At 36.9% G+C, this 26928-nt stretch overlaps 6 protein-coding genes across 6 annotated transcripts; 1 reads left to right on the top strand and 5 right to left on the bottom strand.

The window, feature by feature from the left end:
• Window positions 1-818: 818 nt before the first annotated feature.
• Window positions 819-4029, bottom strand: LOC141901885 (RNA polymerase II-associated protein 3-like). Its single transcript, XM_074789435.1, has 11 exons — window positions 3946-4029; window positions 3697-3862; window positions 3223-3354; window positions 3028-3147; window positions 2712-2839; window positions 2314-2506; window positions 2084-2176; window positions 1393-1743; window positions 1207-1304; window positions 1031-1125; window positions 819-954 (listed from the first exon to the last, which is right to left on the bottom strand). Exons 2-11 carry the CDS (start codon window positions 3856-3858, stop codon window positions 869-871), a joined length of 1458 nt encoding a protein of 485 aa, XP_074645536.1. The 5' UTR covers window positions 3859-3862; window positions 3946-4029; the 3' UTR covers window positions 819-868.
• Window positions 4030-4439: 410 nt separating this feature from the next.
• Window positions 4440-7172, bottom strand: LOC141902351 (uncharacterized). The gene is made up of 11 exons (XM_074790032.1): window positions 6834-7172; window positions 6644-6735; window positions 6456-6565; window positions 6250-6372; window positions 5861-6071; window positions 5617-5758; window positions 5337-5542; window positions 5066-5254; window positions 4902-4986; window positions 4778-4821; window positions 4440-4628 (listed from the first exon to the last, which is right to left on the bottom strand). Exons 1-11 carry the CDS (start codon window positions 6910-6912, stop codon window positions 4506-4508), a joined length of 1404 nt encoding a protein of 467 aa, XP_074646133.1. The 5' UTR covers window positions 6913-7172; the 3' UTR covers window positions 4440-4505.
• Window positions 7173-7920: 748 nt separating this feature from the next.
• On the bottom strand, window positions 7921-9183 carry LOC141902262 (uncharacterized). Its single transcript, XM_074789908.1, has one exon. The coding sequence runs from the start codon at window positions 9181-9183 to the stop codon at window positions 7921-7923; it is 1263 nt and encodes a 420-aa protein (XP_074646009.1).
• A 799-nt stretch (window positions 9184-9982) lies between these two features.
• Window positions 9983-11640, bottom strand: LOC141902263 (metalloproteinase inhibitor 2-like). Its single transcript, XM_074789909.1, has 5 exons — window positions 11564-11640; window positions 11282-11403; window positions 11098-11180; window positions 10712-10823; window positions 9983-10167 (listed from the first exon to the last, which is right to left on the bottom strand). The coding sequence occupies exons 1-5, from the start codon at window positions 11638-11640 to the stop codon at window positions 9983-9985; spliced, it is 579 nt and encodes a 192-aa protein (XP_074646010.1).
• Window positions 11641-18358: 6718 nt separating this feature from the next.
• Window positions 18359-21279, top strand: LOC141901386 (putative D-lactate dehydrogenase, mitochondrial). Its single transcript, XM_074788593.1, is given in 12 exon segments — window positions 18359-18462; window positions 18619-18737; window positions 18821-18962; window positions 19051-19192; window positions 19563-19762; window positions 19765-19905; window positions 19989-20082; window positions 20171-20302; window positions 20380-20507; window positions 20589-20679; window positions 20766-20877; window positions 20953-21279. Coding segments are annotated over 12 exon segments (1557 nt in total). The 5' UTR covers window positions 18359-18378; the 3' UTR covers window positions 21125-21279.
• A 62-nt stretch (window positions 21280-21341) lies between these two features.
• LOC141901385 (cyclic nucleotide-binding domain-containing protein 1-like) lies at window positions 21342-26362 on the bottom strand. The gene is made up of 13 exons (XM_074788592.1): window positions 26133-26362; window positions 25476-25554; window positions 25182-25301; window positions 25037-25098; window positions 24670-24853; window positions 24342-24490; window positions 23926-24068; window positions 23694-23837; window positions 23264-23396; window positions 22509-22618; window positions 22137-22287; window positions 21986-22053; window positions 21342-21797 (listed from the first exon to the last, which is right to left on the bottom strand). Exons 1-13 carry the CDS (start codon window positions 26224-26226, stop codon window positions 21669-21671), a joined length of 1566 nt encoding a protein of 521 aa, XP_074644693.1. The 5' UTR covers window positions 26227-26362; the 3' UTR covers window positions 21342-21668.
• Window positions 26363-26928: the final 566 nt, after the last annotated feature.

Here is a 26928-nt window from a genome sequence, read left to right on the forward strand (position 1 = left end):
AGACCGACGCCGAGGTTTGGTAAGAATTGTTGCAGCTCTCAGCGGCATCCATATAGCAAACGTCCTTTCTAGACTAAAAATACACAATGTCCAAGAAGAGAGTTTTAATGAAATATTTACCGTTACGAGTAAAAACTTGCAAATCGATTCAGAAGACGCGTAAAAGATGTAGATATGAGAGGTGATTCCCGAAGCTAAGCTGATTTTCTCCAGCAATTTTAGTGACATTATATTCAAATATATGAGATCTGATGTAGCTAATGAGAGCAGATATTGAGCGCTAGGACCGTCTAGTTCATGGCGCAATAGAATGAGTAGAACTAACGTAGATATGTTGCCTATGCTACCGAAAATCCACACAAAATAAACGATGAAATTGAACGTGTACCAGACGCTTGATTGCCAACGCTCAGATGGCAATTCAAGTGATGTAAGATTCATAATTCCATCACAAAAAGAAAAATGTACAAATGGTGTAGGATTTCGATGTAAGTTAAACCGCACATGTGCCGGATATATATTAATGATGTGTAGCCTTAATTGAAATACTAACTCCACGCAGACGTCGAGCAATATAAAAAATGACGTCATCAGGCGTAGTTACTTACAATTTTGCTCACAGTTTTAATAGCCACAAGCTTTCGGGTCGAACTTTATAGTCATATGAATATATGACGGCTCAGTGTCCCTGGACCCGTAGTTAACGTCATTCTTTTCTTATTGTCACGTTTTATCCACCCGTGTCAATTGTCATTTAGATTCTTTCAATTTCTCTTGTTGCTCAACCATTTTACCAAAATACCAAAAAAACAAGTATAAACAATGAAAATATTTATTTATGAAAATGGCAACAATTCAAAGAAGGCAGTTATAAACCGTAGAGCTTAGCGAGTTCTTCAATCTCATTTCGACTGTGGCTTCCAGATTTCAGATGTTCGAATAAAGCACTTATAACTGCAATAAAGAAAACATTCATTTACTCACAGATGACGATAGAAGTTTGAAGCATCGATTCGATGAAATACGATACCTTTCTGTTCATTCGGTGACAGGAACAAAACAGTCATTGAAAATCGTTTAACATTCGATAGATATTTCAGATGCTGAAATATATCTTCATTATCTCTGTAGAAATAAACGTAATGCATCGAGAGTGTGGTACGTAATAACAATACGACGATATCGAATCAGTGTATTCTAACTTACGGAACGTAGTAATCTTTGAGTACGGAAAGTATCTTCAGCAGCACATTAGCGTCTAGAAACTGGCCGAACAATTTCGGGAAAGTTTTCGGATCTATTTTCTAGATGGTATGAAAATAAATGGATGACAGGTTTTGAAATATGTCTCGATGAATGATGCTGAGAGCGAAGACGGCTATTTTAACATACCTTCATATATTTATAGAATAATTCTGAATCATTGCTGACGACTTTCCAATCAGTTTGAAACTGAAATGAAGTTGTCGGAGTTTCCGGCGCTGACAATGTTTTTATCCTGTCAGTTTTTTGCGCCACATTTATCTCATCACCTTTCGTTTTACGATCTAGTTTTTTCTCTCGGTTTCCGGGGTCTTTATTTTTAACGGATAAAAACTTGTTTTCGAATTCAACGTTTTGTTGTTGAGTAACTTTCTGTTTCGCGTCACCGCGACTCGCCTGAGCGTCTGCTATTTTCATTCTAATTTTCTTCTCTTCTTCACTTTCACCGATTTCCTCGATTTCAATTCGAACTAACGGTTTCTATCAATAGAAAATCAATTAATCATTTCATTTCACGTGCAAAATACAGTGAGACGTGCTGAAGTAACTGTAGTTGTCAGGATCCCAATTGACTTTAACTTAGTACATGTAAATTGAATCGGAAATATAAAAATATTCCAAAATAGAGATGACTTCAGTAATGTGACCTATTATTAATATAACAGTCAATGATGACTTAACCAAGTTAACCTAATGGGACCAAGTCCACAAAAGTGTTTAACTCTTAGGAAGATTTAATTTCTTCACTTATTCGGTTTATCAATTAAAGAGTTACCGGTAATCTTGTTTGTGAAAATGGGAGTTTAGTGTTTTTAAATACCTTTGATCTTTTATCGGGATGTTTATAAATAGCTTTCACTAATCCACGAGTCCCTTCAGTAATACTTTGTCCTTGTGGTTTCGGATTTAAAATCTACAATATTCACGAATATAACTTTAGAAACATAAGAAATAGTCACTAACTGGTACGATTGCGTGTGATACACTCACAATTCACGTAACGTTTTTTGTACATACTTTATGAAGTTTAACAGTAAACTCTGATTGTACCTTATCAATTTTATCTAATTCTGCTTTTGCTTGTTTATTATTCGGTTCTAGTTCGAGCACCGTTTCGAAATCACTCTTGGCCAATTCGTATTTAGATAATGACATCCTAGAGTGCGCTCGTCTCGAGTAGGCCTTCACGTAGGTCGGGTCTAACATTACAGCCTCCGTGCAATCTAACTCTGCAGCTGCAAACCTATAACATCAATATCAGTCATATTTGAAATAAGTTTAAATAATTTTTTTTAAAGTTAGATTTCAAACTTGAAATACACATTTAGAGCAAAAGCCCCAGTAAGTTTTTCTAAATATGTATATTCTCAACATTTTAAATTTTACTTCTAAATTGGTCAAATTTATTCCATTTTTTCAAAAAACAGTATTTTCTAAGTTCTACGTACTTTTCTTGTTTAATCAAAGCCATGGCTCGATTTGCTGGTAGAATCGCATTCGTCGGATCACACTGCATTCCTTTAGTGTAACAATCGATAGCTTCATCAAAACAACCTTCTTTAAACAGCTGATTCCCCTACAATAATTATCAATACGACTGTGTAACAAACATCATCCTCTCTCTCCACAGACCCAGAGTTTGAGCCATGATTTCTATGATATATTGAGATTTAGAAGTGCTGATATCAGATGACAGAATCACGGTAGGCCTGAATGAATTCCATCCTTGAAAACGGTCATTGATATAATAGTAAAATGACATACCCTGTCTTTTTGTAAAGTTGCTTGTTGTTTTATTCTCTCCATCTCCCATTCTTCATCGGTTTCATATTCCGAGGATTCCGCGTTCTCTTTCTGTTCATCGATGTCGTTCAATGCTTTATCCTATCGATTATCGATATATCAATAAACTATATCAGACAATTCGATCGTTTAGGTCCAGTTTATATCGATACATACCACATCAAATTTATCCCACGCCCTGAAGTCGAATCCACTGATTTTATCATTTTTCTTCGGATTTTCTTGTTTCTTTTTCTTCTTTTTTCTGACTTTCTTCTTTTGATCGAGGCTGTTTCGCACCGGAGGTAACTGAATTGTAAGACAACTCATTGAATTAAACAATCTACAAAATCTTAGGAACCATATTTGTCAAGGGGTTAGGGAACTTTCATAGTGAAATCAATGAAATTACGACATTAGGCTAAAAAAAATTGATACCTTGTTTCTCCGCTCTGCTGAGCTTAAATGTTGACCCGGCCGGCCGCCTATCTACCCTATACATTACCTTTTTTTAAATCGTGATCAATTTCACCATAACAGACCCGGCCGCTATAGAAATGAACTGTTGTTTATAAATTTTATCATATTTTACAAAAATGACCCGGCCGCTGCGGAGAAACAAGGTATCATTTTTGTTTAGCCTTATCTCACTTTTTCTGTAACGTCGGCAGCAGTTGTATTTTTCTTTAAAGCTTCATCTTTTTTCTGTATGTCATTTTGCCAGCTGTCCAAGTCTTTCAGAAAATCACCCAATTCTGCTTGATTTTGCCGCAGATTCTTCTGCAGTTCAATCATTTTGTCGGCTCCAGACATCGTCCTGAAAAAAAAGAAACGCAATATGACAACCACGATACAATTATGAATCCAATTTGAAATGACATACAAGCATGTAAAACTTACCTAACTAGCCTAATATCTATTTATTTCTTGAAAACTTCTTTGCGACATACGGCCCTAAAAATTTATAAATTTCTTGACTGACGCTGTAATGAATTTCAGTTAATGATTAACCCTATACAACAAAGGTTTACTTCCAATTCAATTTGATTATATTGCCAATATTTGGCGGTTTGCGGGCCGGCAGCCACCGAACAACAAGACACTGCATTAAGTATACGTTTGTATCCAGTACACTTATCATGCTATTGCTCTCTCAGTTTTTGCGTGTTGAGATTAGATTGAGAGGGACACAATCATTTTCAATGGATTATGCCACGCCAGCATTTTGTTTCAATTTGGGCCGCAAGAGAACGTTAACACCAAAGCAATATCTATGAAAGACACTGGATTATTTCAGTACTCCTTAATGATGAACTCTTGAATCCTGATACTGGAGGTTTAAATAACTTCAGAATCAATGGCAGGAAACATTAAAGTGTTGTAAAACCACAGATTTATTCCATCCACAACATAAAATACATTATAATAAATACATATAAATAATATCATCACTTCATTGTTCAATGCTGATTTGTTGTTAGCTTTTTATTCAGTTCTGCGCAAAGTTTCTCAATCTCTGGATCAGTGGTTGATTTTACAACTATAGGCCTTGATTCACGAGTTGCATCACTACCAGACTTCAACTGAAAACAATTGAAACAGACTGACTGTATGACTGGCTGACTGGTTGATTGATTGACTGGTTGATTGATTGACTGACTGACTGACTGACTGGTTAATTGACTGACTGACTGGTTGATTGACTGACTGGCTGAATGACTGAATGACTTACCTTCTGATCTGGTAAAGTGTTCAATGCCACTAGACAAAGTTTAACTATAAACAGACAAAAAATATTATCAGTCATGAGATAATATTAGAGATCAGAATAAAATTCATTTGAAATAATTAAGTACCTGCGAACGAGTCTGATAATTTAGGAGCTGCTTCAAGTAAACATTTCACTAAACCAGAAGTGAAATCACAAGCATCTTCAGGTATCTAGAATATGAATGTTATCCAATGATTGAAGAGAAAGTTGAACAGGTCAGAGATAGTGATAAATGAATAATATACGAACAGAATGTTTGATAATATTCACTGCTGCTGCTGCTCCAAACAACTGTTCATCATCTGTTCCTTTTAAACACACCGATATTGTAGACAAGGTCACTTTCTGACACGACATTTTGAGACTGGGTGTTAAACTCCATTGAGAACCATCTAACATCCAACTACAACAAATTGGACTGGCGCTACAGTTCAATAACTGAAATCATACAAATTGATCAAGTATCACGCATAACCGAGATTTCAATTGTTTTTAATCCAAAAGATATCTTTATTCTTACCAATTTAGCGAGTCCGGTTTTGATTTCTGCGGTAGATAAAGCGATTGTACCGATCATTTTCATCACAGTTCTATCGGGATCAGTAATAATAAACGCTTGCATCATATCATCGAGAACACTCTGATGAGCCGTACTCAGCAGAAATGATAAACATCGGCCTCCGTTTTCAACTGTCTCTAATTCTTGCTTACGTATGAGAAGTTTGCCTGAAACAGAAATAATCATTAATGACGAACCTACTGTGGCAATTGAGGATTTTCAGAAACAAATCAAAACTCACCAATGGTTTTTAAATGATCAATACTCATTATATTGGATCCTGGATGGGTGAGACAATGATAGGAACTTTCAACTAAACCAAATTCCTGAATGCTGAGTTTCTCGACTAAAGTGGATTTTACTGATGAAAATTCTGCTTCTAACTGGAATGAGTTATTTTAAAAAAAAAGTTGAATTGACTTCTGAATAAAGAAGAATTAAGTTCCACTACATATTCTTAAGAAACAGGATTAGAATTTACTTACATTACTCTGTTTGAAGACTTTAAATCCAGATACATCAGTGAGTCTTCCATCATTGACACTGTGGGTTACAGCAGCTGTGGCAGCTGTTGCTGACTGAGAGTTTGATACTGCACCAGTTTCAGGCTGATTCAAATCGGGAAACATCTGATTTCCACCTTCAGGTGTCACACTCATAGCATCAATCATCGGCCTCAACATGGCACCAAATGAACTGAAAGGGAGAGAGAGAGATCGAGTGCACACTAGACTAGACTGATCTGTTTTCCTTCATTTTTTCATATTATGAACATCCGACACTTTGAGAGAACATATTTTTGTAATAAGTTTTTTTGTCACTCGATGTTTCACTATGTTCTGTAGATATCTTTTAATAAGGAATAGGAACTTACGTATTGAGTACCTCTTGCGGTAGACTTGTGATATATGAAGGGATATCGTTACCAGTGAGAAACTTAGCAATTTCTGAACTGAATGTGTTACAATTATGATCGAAAAGGTGGTATTTTTCTGGTCTAGAATTAAAGAAAATAAATCCTATTTCATTTTAAAACCCTGAATGTGACGAATATAAAAACTGTCAAGGGTTTAGGTTTACCTAAACGTTGAATGAGCCAACTCCGATAAATAATGTATGAATATATCTTTAGGAATTTCAGTTGGTCCTAGTTCAACGACATTGTCTGGTTGACCCATGATTGTTCCTCCCTGCAAAAAATAACTAATGGAATATAGGCTTACATGAGGTTTTAATCTAAATATGCTTCAAATGATTCATTTCATTACTGGACGACAATTTTCAATTCCTCCGCCTCCAAAGAAGTATTCCTGTCCATACACAACTATCCCTGTATGCCAGATACCATCTAACTGTTTACCTGCAATTAAATCAAGACACAAACTACCTGAGTACATCACTCAGAAATCAATTGAATCTACAATTTCAATATACAGAAATGATAATTGTGTTACTCACCTAATAAGGAAAGTGACATGGCTCTTGCCATCCCACGTGAAATATCATAAATATAAACTTTCACCACCGACGAACTCATTTTTGCTGATTCGTGTTAATAAGTCACACTGTGACACAGCAGACAAATTCAATTCAATCGATTTACGTACGAGACGACCTGTCACTCGGTCATCAAAACAAAGATTACGGGTATTTTCAGAGTAAGACAACCCGAAAGAGAGGAGACGCTGATCTATGTTCTAGAAAATCTAAATCAAGGAGGTTAAAAACTCGTCGTTTTGTTTGAGAGAACTGTCAAACTCGAATTTTCAAATTTTTGCTGGGGGCTGCCATATTGGATCGACACTACAAGACGTATACGGCATAATTGTATGAGATCGACACTACAAGACGTATACGGCATAGTTGGTTCACGGAACCGGCGGCCGGGCGGACGGGGTGAAGACCCGCCAGATCGGCGCGGCAATCAAATACCCATCAAACCATTATTTACGTGTTTAACATTTGCCTTTCTTGCTCGTAGTTTTCGTCAATTCTTGGGCCTAATCCGGGCGTCTCCTGTTGCCGATCCTCGGTCCCACCGGCCACAGAAGATTTGGTGCCAAAATGCCGGGCGGCGCCGCACCACATAGACTGGGCGTTCTTTGCTGGTTCACTGCACTAATGAATGGTCCTTGACAAGATATAAAAACTACGGTAAATCTTGAGGGTTTCGAGGGAACCATGAAATCCATTTGACAGCCGCGGCGCTCGCCTGATCCAGAGGGTCGTGACGAATGCACGTACAATCCAAGACCGGCCGCGTAAACACGATACTTCAAAGAACTAGCCGTGCGTTTATTTAAACGTACAAATAAAAATACAATTACATGCACTATTGAGTTGAAGAGTGTACAAACAAATATAGTAATATATCATTCAGTTTTATACTATACACAACAATCGCTACAATTATCGAAACTGTTCTAGCGTTACAATGAAGCCTGAATACATTTCATTTTCTTCATAACATAGATAAATATTTATACAAACAATCACAAAACTGAAATTGATTCTCATTTTATTCTATCGTTTCTAAATCTTTGAATTAATTCATTTCTTTGATCGGTGGTAGTTCATCTGTGGATTCTTTCTGCGCTGTACGACTAGCGATACGTCTACCAGCCGCGCCGGTCAGGACATCGTCCGCTTTCTTACCCGAACTATTCAACGATTCAGAACTCGAATTAAGACTATCTGATAGGTTACTGATGACTGATCCTTTACGAGTGAGTCTGTGCTGAGCGGCAGACCGTTTCTGCCCATGAGTAGATTGTTCTTTCGATGAATTATTCAAGAGCCCACGTCGATGCGCGAGAGCCCGTTTTGCACCGCTGATAGTAGCGAACGAATCACTGTTCCCGTATTCAGATACCGGTCCACCTGATAGAGAGTGCAGGGATTGTGTTTTAGCGAGAACATGTTCAGGAATCTGTCTCCACGAATTACTGCATTGAACCTCGTATTGTTTATATAGATGTCTGAAATCATTTCTCCATCCTGTCAGAATAACATCGTTTTGATTTAGTTCATGATTTAGTGAATTATTTCCATTCAATCTCTCCTCGACGAAACAGTCAATCGGACGCAGATTAAACATGTATTCCGGGTCGTTCCGTAGATCGTTAGGGAGCGCACATTTGATCGTCTGCCCCCCTCGTTCGTGACGAATCGATGCTGAACTGATATTTCGTACAGCAGTGCCGTTGCTAGATCTGCGACCATTTCGTTTCGCCGATTGCGAACGCAGTCGTCCTTCTACCAGCGACAGAGGCTGCTCTCCCTCTCCACCGTCCTCATCAACACCGGCATTTTTCAGAATTTTAACGCAGTCCATTTGCCCGATCCTCAACCCGTGGGATAAAGGCGTTACTCCCTGTTTATTCGCACGATTCAGATCGATGTTATATTTTGTAAATGTTTTAATCAACTCTTTCAAAATGGAAACATTTCCAGTATCGACGGCGTAGAATATGGCGGTATTTCCGACTCGATCTCCCTGATTCAAATCATAATCCACCGCTGATAAATAGAGTTTAACTAGCGACAACTTTTCCCAAATACACGCGTAATGCAAGGCGTTTAGTCCTAAACGATCGCGATGTCCAACTCGGGCACCTTTTTCTAACAGGGTTTGCGCGATACCCTGACTGGACGGGGTGTGATGAACCAGAGTGCACAGCATCAACGGTGTTCGACCGTTTACATCGCGTTCATTTATATCCGAACCGAATTCGATTAAATATCGAACTTGACCGAAAAATCCTCGCGAAATCGCGGCGCACAAACTTAAATCTATCTTTCTCTCCATCGCCCGCGAGTTATAGACTCAGTTCTAGTTCCTAACGAGGAAGTTCAACATATACCGCTACTAATAATAACGCGTTAAGGGTTTGAATACGGAAAGTGCAAATCTTCTTCGTGTCACCGCGATTTACAGCTCTAACCATAAAACACTAAAACTTATTCATAATCAAACAAATGACGCTCTTTACAGAACCGCGTTTATACAATATACCGACATACATTATAACGATACAAACCCCGGTAACATTAATAACACTACAATATCGAAACTCATAAAAGATTCAGTAGTGTAATGAGCTAATCCGAACCGCCAGCTCGATACCGAATCGGAACCAATTCCCACAGCGGTTTCTGTTGATCATAACATAACAGAAATAAAACCTCGTATTTTGTTTTACGTGCTCGTGTTGAATTAGTTCTCTCTTAGATTTCTCGTATGAAAACTGGCGCCATTGTCTCGCGTATGTTATATATATTTTATTTGCATAAATGATCACGTTCTGTTTAATGCTTCGTCGAGAAAGTTCTTTCATATATGAACGGCAAAAATGAAATTGAATGCTTTATGTTAAAACGGTGCAAACTGGTGCCGGCTGTGAATAGAATGAAAACAAAGTCGATGATATCTGAAAACCACCTGTCTTACTCCAACAGTTCGGGTTATTGAAAAACTGTCGTGAACTAATGATGACTCGTTCCAAAAATAAATAGACTTTAGGTTTTGTTCTATTTTTTTCTGAAGTTTATTGAAATTTACACACACACAAAAAAAACGAGTAATTCAGGAAGGAAATGTTTGACAATTAGAGATTTTTGGTTGATTTTTTTTTGACGAGGTGACTGGTGTATAAAAATTGAACGCAATCTGACACGCAGTGTGCACCCATATAAGATCGTTCTCTGGGCGACATCCGTTTCCACATTTTAGCGTACGTGCATGCCGTTATGTATGGCTTGTATTTCCCTGCTCGATATTTCTGCATGAATCCTATAAATATTGATATGACATAATTTATGTAATCCCGTAAGCTTTAAGAACAGACTTATTGTCATAAATTTCAGAATTTATTAGTCCATTGATAAATGCTCTATAGCGGAAAATCTTCGATGATAATGCAATGTATTTTTTGTAATAGGATTAAAACGGTTTTTTGTTGAAGGACCTGATATGAAGTAAATGAATCGGCATCTAAAAAAGGGGATATAGTGCTTATTGAGTCTCTCTGCTGAAACTAGTTGGGTTGGCATGAAATACGTCCACACGGTGTTGATAAACTGACTATAGATATTGTTTAGAGCCCCTCATTACCAGACTGGACACAACTTCCGACTGGTCAACCACCCCTGACTGGTCACCACACCTGACTGGTCACCACATTGACCACTGGAATCACTGCGGTTAAGAATTCTAGTAATTGAGTCCCCTCTGTGCGAACCCCAGAAGAGGTGCGCAGTTTTTTTGGTAAATTCTTATCCGGAATAAAGAATATCCTGGCTGAAATTATTTTCTGTTGATGTAATTTCAATCTTACCAGTGATAACGTATTGTTCACCAAGTTTAAGTCGTCGTCCACAAGAAACTTTCGTTTCTTTAGTGTAAAGTTTACTGATGTTCACCCGATAGATTATATAATATACACGAATCTGAAACAACAACTTAAATCACTTGAATATCATCCAGATTATTGATATTGAGATATGGAGTCAGATTACTGTGGAGGAGCCTTGATCGAGCGGACCCCTAAACACTGGTTTTCACGCGTGGTTTCTGCAGCAGGAAAAGACTATTGAAGTATTTCTCAGCGGGTATAAATTGCTTGATGCGGAACCCGAGAAAATGAAAACCGAAGATATTTTCACGTACAGGAAAAATCTATCCGGAAACCACTCGTGAAAACCAGCTCGGTGTAAATTTTACCCGAAATGTTGTATGAACGTCGATCGTATAAACTCTCTCATTAGAATTCACCGCTGCTACACTTGTCGGACTTCCTCTCAAAACTTAAAAAACAACAATAATACGTTGATTACTCTACTTTTCCAATCAGTTATTAGTTTAAATGCTTCGATGATTAGTTGTTATGATTTTTTTCTGTACTGACCGAAGTCAGCCTGACAGTACTGACGCTGTAATGGAACTTTTCGACATTTACACGCGTTTGAACTCGTCACCATCAGAGCACAGATTATTATCAATTGTTTCGAAATCATCTCATCAAACTTTCTGTAATAACATAATTTACAATAATTCGTTGTAATTCATTACATTTAGCCCCAAACATTCGATATGAATTACGTAAAATTCGTGGATTATTGAAACTGTAAAACTGAGTAAATCTCTAAATAAAGGAAGTTAAATCCCACGGGACGATTAAAAGATTTACTTGAAGTTTTTGATTGAACGCACGAGGTTTCCATCGTTTGGTGGAATATGAGATTTCAAAAATGCTTTTGTCGACATTTTTGGGGCAGCTCAGAGATTTTAACCACTTGGTACACCTCGAATCCGCCCTTGTAATATTTGAAAAACTATTTTCAAAAAAATTATGATCACGAATCAAGAGACAGTATCATCGGCATAAATTCGAAAAAGCTTTCGTCAACATTTTTGGCACATCTCAGAAATTCTAGTCGGGACCGTTCCCATTGGTCTTCCTTGAATTCTTTTTCAATATTCGAAAACTATTCGTGTGAGTCCTTTATAAGGTTACAGGATGATACTGAATCAAACCATGGATATAGTAGTATAGGTATGCATACCAGTATGACATAAACGTTGTTCCTTTTCTTCATCAAAACCTGTTGTTGTTACTTGTGCTTTTATCCGTCGTCACTAATTACATTCTCAATGACAGTCAGTTTGAAAAATATGTAACATGTGTTTTAGCAATCGATATATGACAAGTTTTTCTATTTCCTAAGAATTTTCGCGCTGTTTTCGTGTTCCAGAATTTCCTCTCAGTCCTTTATTAGGCCTTAGTATAGTTTGAATTTACTTTAATTTTGAAATCGTTTTCTTCAACTTTGAAATTAAAACTATGATCAGGAACGGTGATGATGGAACGGAAATTAACAGAATTAACAATTTCATGGGGCTAGGTCCCCGGCAGTACTGTGTTCCAGGACTATTTATCATTTCAACAGCCGAAACTTTATCGGTTTAGTCGAATCATGAACTATAAGTTAAGAGTTTATGGTCTGATAAACTTTCAGAATTTCTTTTCGATAAACGAAACAGCGAGTAATGTGTAGGTTAACTGATTTTATTAGATATTACCAAAAATACATGAAGAGCTTAGTTCAGAAACTTCTGGTTCAATTGATACCAATATTACGCGTGAAGCTATTCGGACAATGAAACGCTAACCTATTGAAATACCCCAGTTTTTCAGCAAATAAGTTGTACATTTTCCTCTTTATTACGAGCTTCATTAAGTCGTTCATTACTTGACTAATCAAGCGGTCACCGTGTTTGTACCCAGTAAAAGTTAACATCCATGTTTGGAGTGATTTTCATTCATTGTTTCTATTGATCAATATTATTCAAAATACAAAATAAACATCGGTATGTGATTGATGAATATTCACCGCCGATTAAGATACAGGTTCCGATTGACAGAGTAGAAATGTACTTTGCTAGTAACACGTGTAACACGGATTGGAAATAATCGTAAATAAATGATTGTAATTTAAAGAACACGTATTGAGTGAAATATTAATAGTAATACAACAAGCTGCTGCTCTTCACGGTTCAGTTGATCTTGTTTTGTATTAGCACGTGGTGCGCGTAGGATTACCCAGATAATTCCACATGTTTCTACTACACCAAATGGTGAAGGAAAAGGCAACGCGTGTTGGCAATAATTCAGGTTATTTCATCTATACTGACCCCTACCAGTTTGTATGACATTTAATATGATATATTTCAGTCATAAAGAAAGTTCCACACTTAGAATGAAAGAGTGATGTCGGAAATGTTTCTTGGGTCTATTAGTTTGTTTCAACGTTTCTGATAGTCATCTTCAGGAATCAGTCAATCATTCTAAGATGACTATCAGGACAAAATCGAAAAAATACTTATAGCTCCAGGAAAGGTTTTGGCATTTTATCAACTTTTAGGTGTGGATTTTCTTTATCACCACAGACTCAGGGTGTTTCATCAATGGTTTTCAGTTGATATTCATGCATTCACATTCACAATATAGCAATAAAAACAAAACGTAACAAATCAATCGTGATTCTCCAAAATTCTAAATCTAAAACGCTAGAAGCTACGCGCTGGATGCTATAATTAGGGAGACCATCATCCCACCGGGATGCGGGTCCAAAGAACGGGTCGAAAGGCTTCTCTTGGCACCTCAAGTCTGAACAATCGGGTTTAATTTCGTCCCTGTGGACAGACCCGTGCACAATGAAAATTAGTAGTTCTTGAATTTAGGAATGAATAACCCTTAGAACGAAATTGAAATACGCAAACAGGCTCACACTCTTGAAAACACAAAACACGTTTTGTCGAAGACTGGTTAATGCCAAGTGGAAGGCGAACTAATTAATTTCGAGACATTTATTTTTGCTATTTTATTTCCTTCGTTCACATGTCATTCCCAACACACACGAAAATGTTATAGATTTCTACTGATTTCATCGCGCAATTTTCTACATTGATCCAATCGTCCGCTTGAGAAATACGTAATTTTTACTAACATCGAATATTCAATAATTCATCAACCAAATAATCAGTTCCTAAAAACTTGTGTATGAAACTTTTTAACTTTTGGATATAAATGAAAAATAATTTCTTTGAAATGATTGTATCAGGAGCGATATTCCAGTTGAGTACAGTAAGTAATATATAGACTGGTAGAAATATATGTCGAGGTCAAATACGCGAAATTAACTGCCAGACTTTGCGATTTGTTGTTCTTTGTGCTTTCTTAAATCTTTTCACTTCATGCAAATAATTGATGACGTTTAATTACGCAACGTTGTCCAATGGTTGTAGGCGTGTTACGAACCGAACAGCCGCAGGTCAAATAATACGGCTGACCATACACTGTTAGGTTGCGTACATTTGCATAACACATGGTAACCAATGTGCTAACGAGATGGCCCTATACATCGCGACCATAGGCTTCTGCGTCCAAATTACTTTTTAAGACGTAATCTGAAGGGAAAGGTGCTAAAATCTCATCGATATTTGGAGGTAAGTGCGATCATCTAATTTCGCTGGGTTTTTTTCGAATAATCTTTCGCAAATCTGTTTAGTTTTATGAATAATCTCAGCGGGTCAGTTTTCTGTCGCGGTCCTTTGTCTTATTGTTTATAGTGTTATCAAATATGATCGAATCGTGTAGGACACGTAATATGTAATAACCGTACATAATATTAGCAGTAGATTCAGTCACCGATAATCATCGATGTCCTCAACATTCACCTCCTCAACATTTACCCTCGAATCCTGATCTTGCACACTTGGCTTCGCGTTCTTTTTATCCCTTATGTTTGTAGATTTATCGAATACAATTTTGGTATATCTTACATTCTTTATATTTCTTTGATCAATTATTATCAGATAATTTATACATGTTCGAGTCTCATTTTTTTCCATTTTCATGTGTGCTTTTATTTCAACGCACATTTCTGTACAACCCGCTCGTGAAATCAAGCCTACAATTTTCTGTTCTGCATTTCCGTCTCTTGTAGAATTACCAAATACAATTTTAGCATTTTTTCAATATTTTATTAGATTAATACTATCCTTATTTCATACACATTTCATTCTCTTTTTTGTCTTTGAATCATTACGTTTTTTTAATCCTCACATATTTGTATAGAAACGGCCAGAAATCCGCCAGTTTTCTGTTCATTTTCTATTCTCCCTTCTTTCCACGTATTTCGTAAATGAAATAGTTACATTTTCAAAATGGCAGTCGTGTATGCATTGATGCTACCAAAACTATAACACAAAACGCCGTGAATCTCGAGTAATATATAATTTAAACATCGTCTTTTGTTGTGTTTTCTTGATTTTTAATCTAACAAACCAAATATAAACGACCATAGGACATCAAAGTGCATCGAGTAAATCCGTAAAATATCTGATTAAAATCTATGATTAAGAACAGGTCGGGACATTGTAAATAGTCGAATAATACCCCCATGAACCAGGGCTATATAAAATCCAAATCGAATCTTGATGTAACAAGCCTCGTGACGATCAACTTTCAATCTGATAATTCGGTGTATTGGATTGGATTAAGTTAAATTGTTCATGAATAATCCACTAATAATTGACTGTTACATAGCTGAACAAGGCCCTCTCAAATTAGCATACTATTAAATGAATTGATCGCGGTTGAAAGTGTAAAGGTTTTGTAAAATTGTATCTTCTGATTCAGATGTTATTTTCGTTCTTTTTTTATCAGGGTTTTATCTTCGAGCGCTTTCAAGATGATGGACCCGGAGAGACCTTTCAAGAACTTTTCACCATCCTCCGCCATGCCGCCGAACTCGATGAATCACATACCGCCCAGTTACACAACAATGACAAACACAGGATACACGCCTTACGTCGGAGCAGGGAACTCGTGCATGCCACCTATTAGTTCTTCTATGACATTACCACTAGCGCCCCCAGGTGGTGTAAATCATGGTTACGGTAGTTACGCCGACACGGGACATTGCACTCAGAACATGTACAGCGGTCACCATCAACATGGATACAATCTACCCATGCTTCACGCGCCACCGATGGCGCCGCCAGAAATCAACTTGAAAAAGGAACACGATGACAATCACATCTGCGTTGATGCAATCTCGCCCGTCGCTATCCCTATAGTTACATCGTCTAGCGCCTCTTCAAATATGAATGGACCCCCGGCTCTCATACCCCCTCCTACACACGGACCGAGCGGCGATACTCTTAACAGTCCACCAGGGGGCAGTTTAAACAAAAGCGACGATTCGACGACGGACTCAAATTCGAGCGAATCGTCGATGAAAGATTCAGGCTCGAATAATCACAATATTCCGCCGAAAAAACGCGCGCGTTCAGTGTCCGACGAGAAGAAAGATCCGAATTATTGGGAAAAACGAAAAAAGAACAACGAATCGGCGAAACGATCGAGGGATTCGCGTCGCATGAAAGAGGAACAGATTGCGATGCGTGTCGTGTATTTAGAACAGGAGAATTTGCAACTGAGAACGGAAGTGTCTTTATTGCGTAGCGAAATTGAAAAATTAAGATGCATGTTATACAACTCATAATAATAATAATATATATATTACTTCTATTACATTGCCGAATGTAGATATAAATATCAGGTTTGTTAAATTATCTGCACTAATATGGTATAGTTTAATATGAACACCGTGACTTCTATTTGCCTCTGTTCCGGGATCCGCCCTGTAAGATGTATGTATTTGTTACGGGTGACATCTGTCATGAATGTCAGCCTCCTACTCAAGTGTTATAAACAATAACAGATATTGTCAATCTGTATAATCCCACTGTGAGAATGAACGTGGTTTTGTGTCGTCTTTGTTTACACAGGTGTCGAGATGTAGCCTTTATCGACGAGAGGTGTCACGACGGGAGGTCGACGACATCGTAGGAGTCATTCATATGTCAGAACGTTAATTACTACACGTTCCTGTAATAATACAATAATCATTATACACGGCATGTCTTTCTTTATGGCGCCGTTAAAAAGTCGGTAGAAAATTCTGGAAGATATTTTGCTGTTGTGGCTGGTCGTCGGTCATAGCCTTGAATGCTGATTTAAAGTAATAACGAGACCACAACGCCGGTTGAAGTTCGTTCTTCTCAGGGCGATCCCAACTTTCTGGTTTAGGCTTCAGTTGGGATAATTACTTGTAGGCAAAAAGAATAGCTGATTATATTGCTGTCTATATATCGAGCCATCTAAATCAACCAACTATCCTTATGATACATCCTTATGTAACGACAAAAAAGAAAAGTATGTGTTCATTTTGCTTACGGGTATTTTAAGAATTATTCATAATGTATATAATTATGTATATATGAGCTATTGTATATAGAATATTCGTCCGCTATTTTTCTAAAGCCATCTTTTCATCATGATCTCTCCCGAGTCGTCGCTATGTTACTGTGCGGTATTTAAATTATTAGATTAACTTAATTAAAAATAAATGATACTGAAATGTTTTTATTGTTCCATTAGAAAGAAATATATACATGGTTTATTCTGTGAAGTGTTGTCTTTGAAATGTCTTTATGTTTGTTCAAAGGTCGCGAGTACGCACGAGCGAGTTGGACCCGCCGGTTTTAGTGCCTCCAGCAAATCATCTATTGGTGATACCCGACATCTGGTGTGTGGTCATTTTCAGCCCATGACCCCACGCACAAAATTGTAGCCTACGGCTCAGTCCATTATCCAATTTTATAAATGGTGATCCAAACACTGAACCAAGTACATTGATCGTATCATGACCATTGTTCCGTCTCTTAACGCAGCAAGCGCAAAAGGAGCTGAAGCTTTGACCCGTCTAAAAACTGTGGAACTATCGTGATGATTCACGTATTAAAAAACTTATTCAAAAACCAAAACATTTTGTCAATGAGAGGCCGGACTTGATAACTGAAAATATCCGATCTCTCTAATTGATTTCACAGAATGCTTGTCCAGACATTACGGAGATTGAAGGAAAATAGAATTAAAAAAGGAAAAGAGAAACAATGTAAAGAAGTGTGGGTCAAGCAAAGCGCCTTGTGGCCATTGTCACAAGCACCCGGTAAAAAGAAAAAGGGACACTGAAATGAGAATTGATAAATTCGTAAGACCCAGCGTCCAACCACTGTGCGATCAGGCAAGCTTCGATAATTTACCAGTCTTGGATTTTCTAGGCGAAATATTATTATGGTACGCGATGGGGTGCGATGATGTACTCATCATTAGGTGGAATTTCCTATATTAATTGATATAAACTGACTCCAGTCTGTGGGCAGCGAAGGGTGCTACTTCATTTTATCGGGAGGTGCTGCCGCTATGTCCATCGTTAGCGGATTTTTTATACACTAACACAAACCGCCTCTGGCAATCAAAGCACATCTAAATACTGTAGATTGCCAGGGTCGATTCCTGTTAGTGTATGAAAATCCCGCTAACGATGAGCATAGCGGCAGCACCTGACGGTGGATCAGCCAGTCTCCATTATAATGAATAAACTAAGTATTTTGATCAGAAATAATCAGTTAAAAACATCAATTATCTCTTGTCAACGGAGACTTTACAGCAATCAGGTAAACAGCAGCATTTAGCAACATATGATGATTCAATATGATCGTCCAGATGAGAGTGTCATCATTCATATCGTGTAATTGAATGGTCCATAAATTGAAATTCTGAAATTCGTTGTTTAGTTTTGTTGATAAACAGATAATGGTTTATTTCTGTAGATATGTTCAGAATGTGATGGGGCATTCATACAGAGATTGCGGCATATAATCGGTGATAAGAATGTATCGACTGGATTAGCAATACGTGAACAACATGGCAAAGATGAATCATTCTCCAGGTTTGCGTCTGTCTGAGGTGACAGCGTGAGATCTTCTCCCTCCTATTCTTCACTGACTGTTCGTGATTCTGTTGTTGTTTCAGATTGTATCCTCCTGATGTTGTCGTATTCCCGCAATCGACTGAACATGTCAGTCGTTTAATGAAAACCTGCTACGAATCGCGAGTTCCGATAATTCCTTTCGGTACGGGGACCGGACTGGAAGCTGGTGTTAGTGCAGTTCAGGTGCGTCGATCTATTTCAATCCAATCAAGAGAAATATTCACTCGTTTAAACGGAATGTTAATAATGTAGTTCTATTTGTTGAATATAGGGCGGAGTTTGTTTCGATTTGATGAGGATGAATAAGATTAATGCGTTGTACGCTGAGGATTTCATGTGTACAGTTGAACCAGGTGTTACTAGAAAAACACTGAATTCTTATCTACGAGATACAGGACTCTGGTTCCCAGTTGGTTAGTATACATTTCTCTCTGTCTGTCCCATTCTGTCCAAGAAGCCGATATTAGGGGCACTATCGCACCGAAATGCACCAATTGAATTATCTTTGTTGACAAAATGAAAAATGGCGCCTAAAAAAATGTTACAGATTTGTCTCACAAATCCCCCTGGATCTGTGGAGAACACTGACCAAATAACATAATATTCACTGGTCATTAAACTTATAACCTCTCAGTTGTGAGTCGTCCAACACCTTCCCGAAAACTGTTGGGATTCAGACTACTTACTTACCAAACCATGAAGATAGGAATATTCATTTAATCATTAACTATATTTGATAGTTCACGGAATGAAGAATGTGTGATGAACTGATTGATTTTCTAGATCCGGGAGCTGATGCTTCATTATGTGGTATGGCAGCGACGAGTGCGTCGGGAACTAATGCAGTACGTTATGGAACAATGAAAGATAATGTGATTAATTTAGAGGTGGTTTTAGCTGACGGAACCATCATTCACACACAGGGACAAAATAGAAGATCAAAGTAAGTATTATTATTCATAAGCCAATTTCATCTAAACTTTAAAACATTTTTTATGTTTGTTATTTTTGTTTTCCTAGGAAATCAGCAGCTGGTTACAATTTGACTAATTTATTTGTCGGATCTGAAGGAACTTTAGGGATGATAACTCAGGCCACGTTGAAACTTCACGCGATGCCAGAAACTGTGAGTTTCCTGTTACACATTTTAATTTCAAGTCAATTTCTCGTTTATATGAAAACTATTTAAGTGTTTTACTTAATATTTAGATGGTATCAGCGGTTTGTCAGTTTCAATCCGTACAAGAAGCTATCGATACTGCAGTTCAGTGTTTACAAGTATCTCTTCCTATTGCGAGAATAGGTAATCTATTCTATTCTACAGTCAGATTTCTCCATTCATCAACCTTCGAAAGTCAATCTATTTCTGTTTTGTTTCATTGAATTTTCAGAATTTCTAGACGAAGTTATGATGGAAATGTCGATTAACTACAGCAGTCTGGAAGGATACGAAAAACTACCGTCTTTATTCGTGGAATTTCACGGTTCTGAAAATACGATTCAGAATCAGGTCGACGTATTCCGTAAGTTGAAACAATTATTTGTATCTCGTATTATTTATGATAGATAAAGATTGATTTGATTAGTTTGTTATTTTCAGAGGAAATTGCTTCCAATAACAACGGCTCGTCATTTCATTGGGCAAAAGAACTAGAGAAAAGAAATATTTTATGGAAGGCTAGGCATGATGCATGGTACGCAGTATTAGCATCTAGACCTGGTTGTAAGGTATTTATAGTTCTCAGACTCGGTATCTTTCATTAAATAATGAACTTATTATGAGTAAATCAGTGAACGTGTTTAATACAGGCTAAATCTACAGATGTATGTGTGCCTATATCCCTCCTTCCTGAGGCTATTAGACAAACACGTCTGTTACTGAATCAAAGTAAACTTCTAGGTAAGACTTTATTTGAATGATTCACCCCTGGGGTAACTATGAAACTGGGCCTTAGTTTTTGATGATTTTGTGTTCGTTAATTGTAGGACCTATCGCCGGACATGTAGGCGATGGAAACTTTCACGTGGCTATAGCTTTCGATCCAGAAAACTCGGATGAAGTCGCGGAGCAGCATTACCTTACAGAATCAATCGGAGAGTAAGTTGTGAAACCAGTTGAATCATTGCCGATTATTTCTGTTTATTTTGAAATTGGAATTTTCTGTTATTGCAGGATTGCGTTGAATCTAAATGGTACATGTACAGGAGAACATGGAATAGGTCATGGAAAGAGAGAGCTACTGGTAAAGGAAATGGGAACGAACTGTATCAACACGATGAAATCAATTAAAACCTGTTTAGATCCACTGAATTTAATGAATCCCGCTAAAGTATTTCTTGAATGAACTGAGATCAACGACAAGATATTGTTTTTGATTATATTACAATGTATTTTAAAAAGACATAATGTTTATAATTATGGACATCTAAAAATATAAATAATATCACAGTTTAATTTTAACATCTACACAAATGAAACATGGCATTTTACATGTAAAAACAACAAATGTAAATATACCCGATTTTGATAATTCAAATGATTACAGACTTTTATATATTCTGTTGTTAATGATCTGAAGGTGCTCAAATAAATTATTTATTGCGATACGTGCCATAAAACTGTTGTTGTTTTTGATATTATGAACATTGATTTCTTTTGACATTTCACATAAAACATGATTAGACACAGAGTTAGAATCATGATTGAACATTATTTCCCTGTTCTCTGTCTTTGTTTTCTGTCCCGGACTGGTTTTATAAAGAACATGATTAGACAGAGAGTCTGAATCATGATTAAACATTATTTCCCCGTCCTCTATCTTTGTTCTCTGTCCCGGACTGGTTTTATATAGAACATGATGTTCAGGGAGTTTGTTTTACGATTGAACATCATTTCGCCCATTTTCCGTGTCCCGGACGAATACCGCGACCGTTTATAACGTCTACTACTATTGAATGTTTAAATTCATTCCATTCTCGTTTTAGTTCTTGTTTCATGTATTCATCGTGTATTTCTTCCTGAAATCATCAATATAAATCAATGTCAATTAATTCTCTCATCTGAATGATTATTCTATTGAAAACAGACCATTCATTAAGTACGTATACTTGGGCGAGTGGAGTGAAAATTTGACAAATTTTCCGCCTGTGAGGATCAGCAAAATTTTACCTAGTATATGAACAGCCCGTAATTCCTCTGAACCTACCTGTGTGACCTGACCGAAAGTTTTTTGGCTTGATTGTAGAAGCAGTTGCCTGGTTATATCATTGAGCTCTGAAAAACATTTCAAAGGAGTTAGTGAGTTCTGAATTATATCTAGTTTCAGGACTGTATGAATATGAAGAGTTATTGCTTACCTGATAATCGAGCTGGAAATATAACTCCAATAACAGTTGATTTAGCAGTAACTATTGAACAAGTAATCGGCTCGTCATTGAGTACACTGATTTCTCCAAACGATTCTGACGGCCCCAAATTTCCCATTACAACTTGTTTAGTTCGACGCTCCTGGAAAGAGAGAAGCAAACAATGTTTTTATTCATCAATTACAAACATTGATTCAGATTTAAAGTTTTGAAGTTCTGTAATAAAAAATCTGACACTAGAAAATAGAATCCAAAATTTTTCTTCGAGCAAATGGTTTATGCAATATTGCGACTAAATCCTAACCATCATCTTCAGGAATTTAATATACTTGTTACAACATCAATGATTATTTTGAACTGTACCTTTTTACCATTTCGTAATGTGTGAATAGTTTCTGCTTGTCGTAGAACGTGACACATTCCAGATTTTATATATCCAAGAAAAGGTGCTTTGAATCCTTCAGTAACAATCACTGAAATCAATTCACATTCAGTTATTTCTATGAAACGGTTAATAATAGTAAGAAAGAATGATAGTATATCTTTCCTACTTGTATTAGCAGGACATGTTTTCCTACTTGTAATAGCAGGGAATGTTTTCCTACTTGTATTAGCAGGGAATGTTTTCCTACTTGTATTAGCATGGAATATTTTCCTACTTGTATTAGCAGGGAATGTTTTCCTACTTGTATTAGCAGGGAATGTTTTCCTACTTGTATTAGCAGGGAATATTTTCCTACTTATATTAGCAGGGAATGTGTTCCTACTTGTATTAGCAGGGAATGTTTTCCTACTTGTATTAGCAGGGAATGTTTTCCTACTTATATTAACAGGGAATGTTTTCCTACTTGTATTAGCAGGGAATGTTTTCCTACTTGTATTAGCAGGGAATATTTTCCTACTTATATTAGCAGGGAATATTTTCCTACTTATATTAGCAGGGAATGTTTTCCTACTTATATTAGCAGGGAATTTTTTCCTACTTGTATTAGCAGGGAATGTTTTCCTACCTGTATTAGCAGGGAATGTTTTCCTACTTATATTAGCAGGGAATATTTTCCTACTTATATTAGCAGGGAATGTTTTCCTACTTGTATTAGCAGGGAATGTTTTCCTACCTGTATTAGCAGGGAATGTTTTCCATGTAATCAGATTTCCGACGGCTAATAACGGTTGTCTAGTCCACATTTTATAACTTGGACACGACTGCAGTAAATTAACTTTTTCAGTTTGATCTCTGGTATTCATTTGCTGAAAGGTAGATATAATAAATATCAGTTTGATAAGAACCTCTAGAACGGCACAGTCCGCTAGACCCAATTCCACAGTTGTGAGTTAAGATTTGACTGAGAGTTTATTCATTCAAAATGAACTGATTTAACTCTAATTCATAACTGAGGATCCTGGATCTTAAAGCCATTACCCAGTTGTGAATTAAAGTTAACTCGAAGTTGAAATTAGTTCAGTTTCAATCAGTTCATTCTCAGTCAAATCTTAACTCTGGATCTGGATCCAGACCGAAGAAATAAAAGGTTGCCTAATTTTTACCTCCATCGTTCTGTGGAAATCTGAGGCTGAAATTTTCAGTAGTTCAACAGGTTCCGAAGTGACGACTGATAGAACGCGAGTATTCGTAGCTCTACCTTCAATCTTCTTTAAAGTTCCGAAACAATCGCCTACTTTCAATTTCGGCTGAAAACAGATAAAAATGATAATTTTTAAATTACTGTAAATATTGATGTATGTTTCAATGTAAATGAAATTTGAACTTTTTTCTTACCAAATTTTCATTATCGGTCTCGCGATCGAACGGCACCGGACTCGTAAAACCTAATTCTGATTCGTGTAATAATCGATAATACTGATGTGATAAAGCACGCACTGATCCTTTCAGTATGAGGTGAAATCCGCTATTACCAAATACTGCAATTTAATATATCTCATTATCATCTATTTACATATAACATTTACTATAATGATAATTGCAGAATGATGATAATTCAGAGTCTATTTCTCTGGTAGTTTCCAGAGATTTATCTAAATCCCATCTTTGGAGAAACAGTAATTACCATAAGCTTCAATACTGTTTCTGTAAAAATAGATTTAGATAGAAACTATTCATGTTCTACATCACTGAGAATACAAATCAGTTTATCAGTGATTCGACATTCAGTGTTTATTACAGTCAAATCTTACTGGTAAATTCGGGTGTTTTCCAAGTCTCCAGTTGCGCTACCATACACAATTCTTTCAATTGATCATCGTTCACTTGTTTACTCAACATAGGATAAGACTTCAGTATGTTGAATAATGTATGATTCTCACTCACATTTCTATCAAATGGCCTACACAATAAAAATGAAATATTTCATCTTTTTATGTTAGTGAACTGTAAGATATATTCAAACTCATGCTGTATTCGTAGATGACTTTTACTTAAATATTTGAAAAATAACTAGACATGATTTAGGTATTGTAACGACCTAAACTAGTTCCATTGTATGAAGAAACAGTTTAAACTTACAACTTGCGTAGAATTTTTCTCATATTTTTGATTCCATCACGTTTTATGGCTTCAGGTTTTTCACTCTTTCTCTGTCGATGCAGACGGATTAAATAGTCCGATATATTATGTGTAAATGTCTCCTGTAGCGGTTCACCCGTCTGATCTCTCGGCGTTGATTGGTCGATCGTTAATAAACTCCCAGCTAAGCAAAAACAGTTATTCAGAGTTAATTATAAGAGCGATAATTATACAGTTAACTTTTGCTTAATTGATATTATGCTGATGACTTCCAAAAGATTTCTCTTACACTCAAGAAGAATAGGAACTCAGAAATTGAGATCCATCTCAATAAACATTTTAAACTGCTGTATATTACGTATTTTACCTGCAACTGATTTCGATGTTGAATTTGAATGTAAACTTGTTTCTGACAGAACGTTTTTGGCACTAAAATCAAACGTAACCAAATTACATCAATACCTACGAACATATGAATTTTAAATTCAGACTATGTTTATTTGTGCACGCACCTGGATTTTGATATGGCGTACTGTGGTAGTGGTTTTGGTTTAGAATTCGGTAGTAACATCCGCTTATAATTATTCATAAATGTAGAATGTGCTTCATCAGTTGAACAAAGTCTATTGTATCTACAATCAGAGAATACAGTTAACAAATACGCCTACCGTTTACTGAAATATAAATAATAATTTTGCGGCTTTGAATCCATGGGTCAGAAATTTGTCATTTCATTTCATCATAGTTGTGCATACTTTTGTTGAATAATGACCCTTGATTCCATCATATTTAAAAATAAAACTTACCCATCGCTGAGTCCGTCTAGTTGAACTAACCAGTTTAGTGTCTGGTAATCAACTGTATTATGGTGAACTGGAGGATGACCTGAAATCAATATCATTTTATTTATAGGTTGGGTTTGATGGTTAGGGTCCAGAGCCCAGGGTTGGGCTATTAAGACTGGGGAGGGTTGAGGGGCTAGAGAGACTTGAGTAGAGAGTCAGAAGTCGTAGATGATACCAGTGTCAGTGAAAGAGCCACATTTCCATCCGGCCAGCCGTCTTATTCTCATTGAATTAACTTCCTAGTTCTTCTGTACTGTCCATGTCAGGGTTTATAGTCAGTAACGTCAGTTGGTTTAGTTTCACGATCAGATATTTAAACAAGCCCATCTGATTTTAAAAGCTTAATCCCACCCACGATTAGGATCTATATCAGGAACAAGGGTCAAGTCAGCATCAGAATAGATCAACTTTTCTTTTTCTAGTATTGACTATTATTGTCATATTGATGATTAGTCAGTAACCTGTCTGTGGTTTAGTTTCACAATCGGATATTTTCACAAACCACATAAGCCCATCCGATTATAAAAAGCTTACCACCAACGATTAGGTAACTAACTAATTCTAATTGATGATGTGAATGATGAATTTCAGACACCACAGTTTTTGGGTGAAACTTACGATCATGGTGGCATTTATAATGTCTCCCCAGTTTTCTGACTTGCTCTTCCTCGGTTAGCAAGGAAGGAACATCTTCAATTCGAGCGAGGGACATTTTAAAAGTAGAAAACTTCGATTTATCCCAATATAACAGCACTCATATCCTCCATGTTGTTTACAGGTTGTCAAGAATAATGATAGTAAAACCGATAAACGAAACGAGTAGTAAGATAAAATGTATACTTTGAGTATAAATCATCTCAATCGTAAAAGGGCACATATGCCATGAGATAAAAATAACATATATTGAATATCTTAATTACTTTTTTGTATTGCATGTGTAGATTTCTCGTCGAAATTGGTGTTCAATGATGTACAACGCTCCGCTAAACGGTTTACAACTTATGATAACCCTAATTGGTTACTCGCGTTCCAGTGCTAGCTTCATACTCAACTGCCAGTGCTGGAATAAGTGTATCAATTCAATTCAATTCTAACATATTTATCAAGTCAGTCGAGGGGTCTTACCCGACTCACGTACTGGCAAGATCCACCGCGTGCGACGGGATGTATTCTGTCATTGCGATGTCATTGATTACAAAGACACTGGGGTACTAAGCACCAGCTGTCTCAACATGATTGGATTGGAGACCAATACCCCCGGCCGGGCGGGCGACCTTAATCCGGCCACGCCGAGGAGGACTTTTACTGTCAAACTCCCAAACTCCGAGACCCAGGTTTCGACTCACGACTTGGGTGCAGCTCTTCATGAGCATATCTCAGGTGTGGGATGCTCTAACTCGCCTGCGCGGTCGGT

Source organism: Tubulanus polymorphus, chromosome 3 (genome assembly GCF_964204645.1).
Source record: "Tubulanus polymorphus chromosome 3, tnTubPoly1.2, whole genome shotgun sequence".
Taxonomy (NCBI): domain Eukaryota; kingdom Metazoa; phylum Nemertea; class Palaeonemertea; order Tubulaniformes; family Tubulanidae; genus Tubulanus; species Tubulanus polymorphus.

Coding starts and splice junctions, on each gene's coding strand:
- LOC141901385 (XM_074788592.1), bottom strand. CDS start 26,226: ATGTCCCTCGCTCGAATTGAAGATGTTCCTTCCTTGCTAACCGAGGAA. Junction 24,854..25,036: donor AACATCGAAATCAGTTGCAG/GTAAAATACGTA, acceptor GTTTTTGCTTAG/CTGGGAGTTTATTAACGATC. Junction 24,069..24,341: donor GAAAACACCCGAATTTACCA/GTAAGATTTGAC, acceptor ATTAAATTGCAG/TATTTGGTAATAGCGGATTT.
- LOC141902351 (XM_074790032.1), bottom strand. CDS start 6,912: ATGAGTTCGTCGGTGGTGAAAGTTTATATTTATGATATTTCACGTGGG. Junction 5,255..5,336: donor AAACCGGACTCGCTAAATTG/GTAAGAATAAAG, acceptor GTATGATTTCAG/TTATTGAACTGTAGCGCCAG. Junction 4,629..4,777: donor ACACTTTACCAGATCAGAAG/GTAAGTCATTCA, acceptor AATTGTTTTCAG/TTGAAGTCTGGTAGTGATGC.
- LOC141902263 (XM_074789909.1), bottom strand. CDS start 11,640: ATGTCGACAAAAGCATTTTTGAAATCTCATATTCCACCAAACGATGGA. Junction 11,181..11,281: donor GTACTGTCAGGCTGACTTCG/GTCAGTACAGAA, acceptor TTGTTTTTTAAG/TTTTGAGAGGAAGTCCGACA. Junction 10,824..11,097: donor ACGTTCATACAACATTTCGG/GTAAAATTTACA, acceptor TTGTTGTTTCAG/ATTCGTGTATATTATATAAT.
- LOC141901885 (XM_074789435.1), bottom strand. CDS start 3,858: ATGTCTGGAGCCGACAAAATGATTGAACTGCAGAAGAATCTGCGGCAA. Junction 2,177..2,313: donor AATTAGATAAAATTGATAAG/GTACAATCAGAG, acceptor TGAATATTGTAG/ATTTTAAATCCGAAACCACA. Junction 1,126..1,206: donor CTCAAAGATTACTACGTTCC/GTAAGTTAGAAT, acceptor TTATTTCTACAG/AGATAATGAAGATATATTTC.
- LOC141902262 (XM_074789908.1), bottom strand. CDS start 9,183: ATGGAGAGAAAGATAGATTTAAGTTTGTGCGCCGCGATTTCGCGAGGA.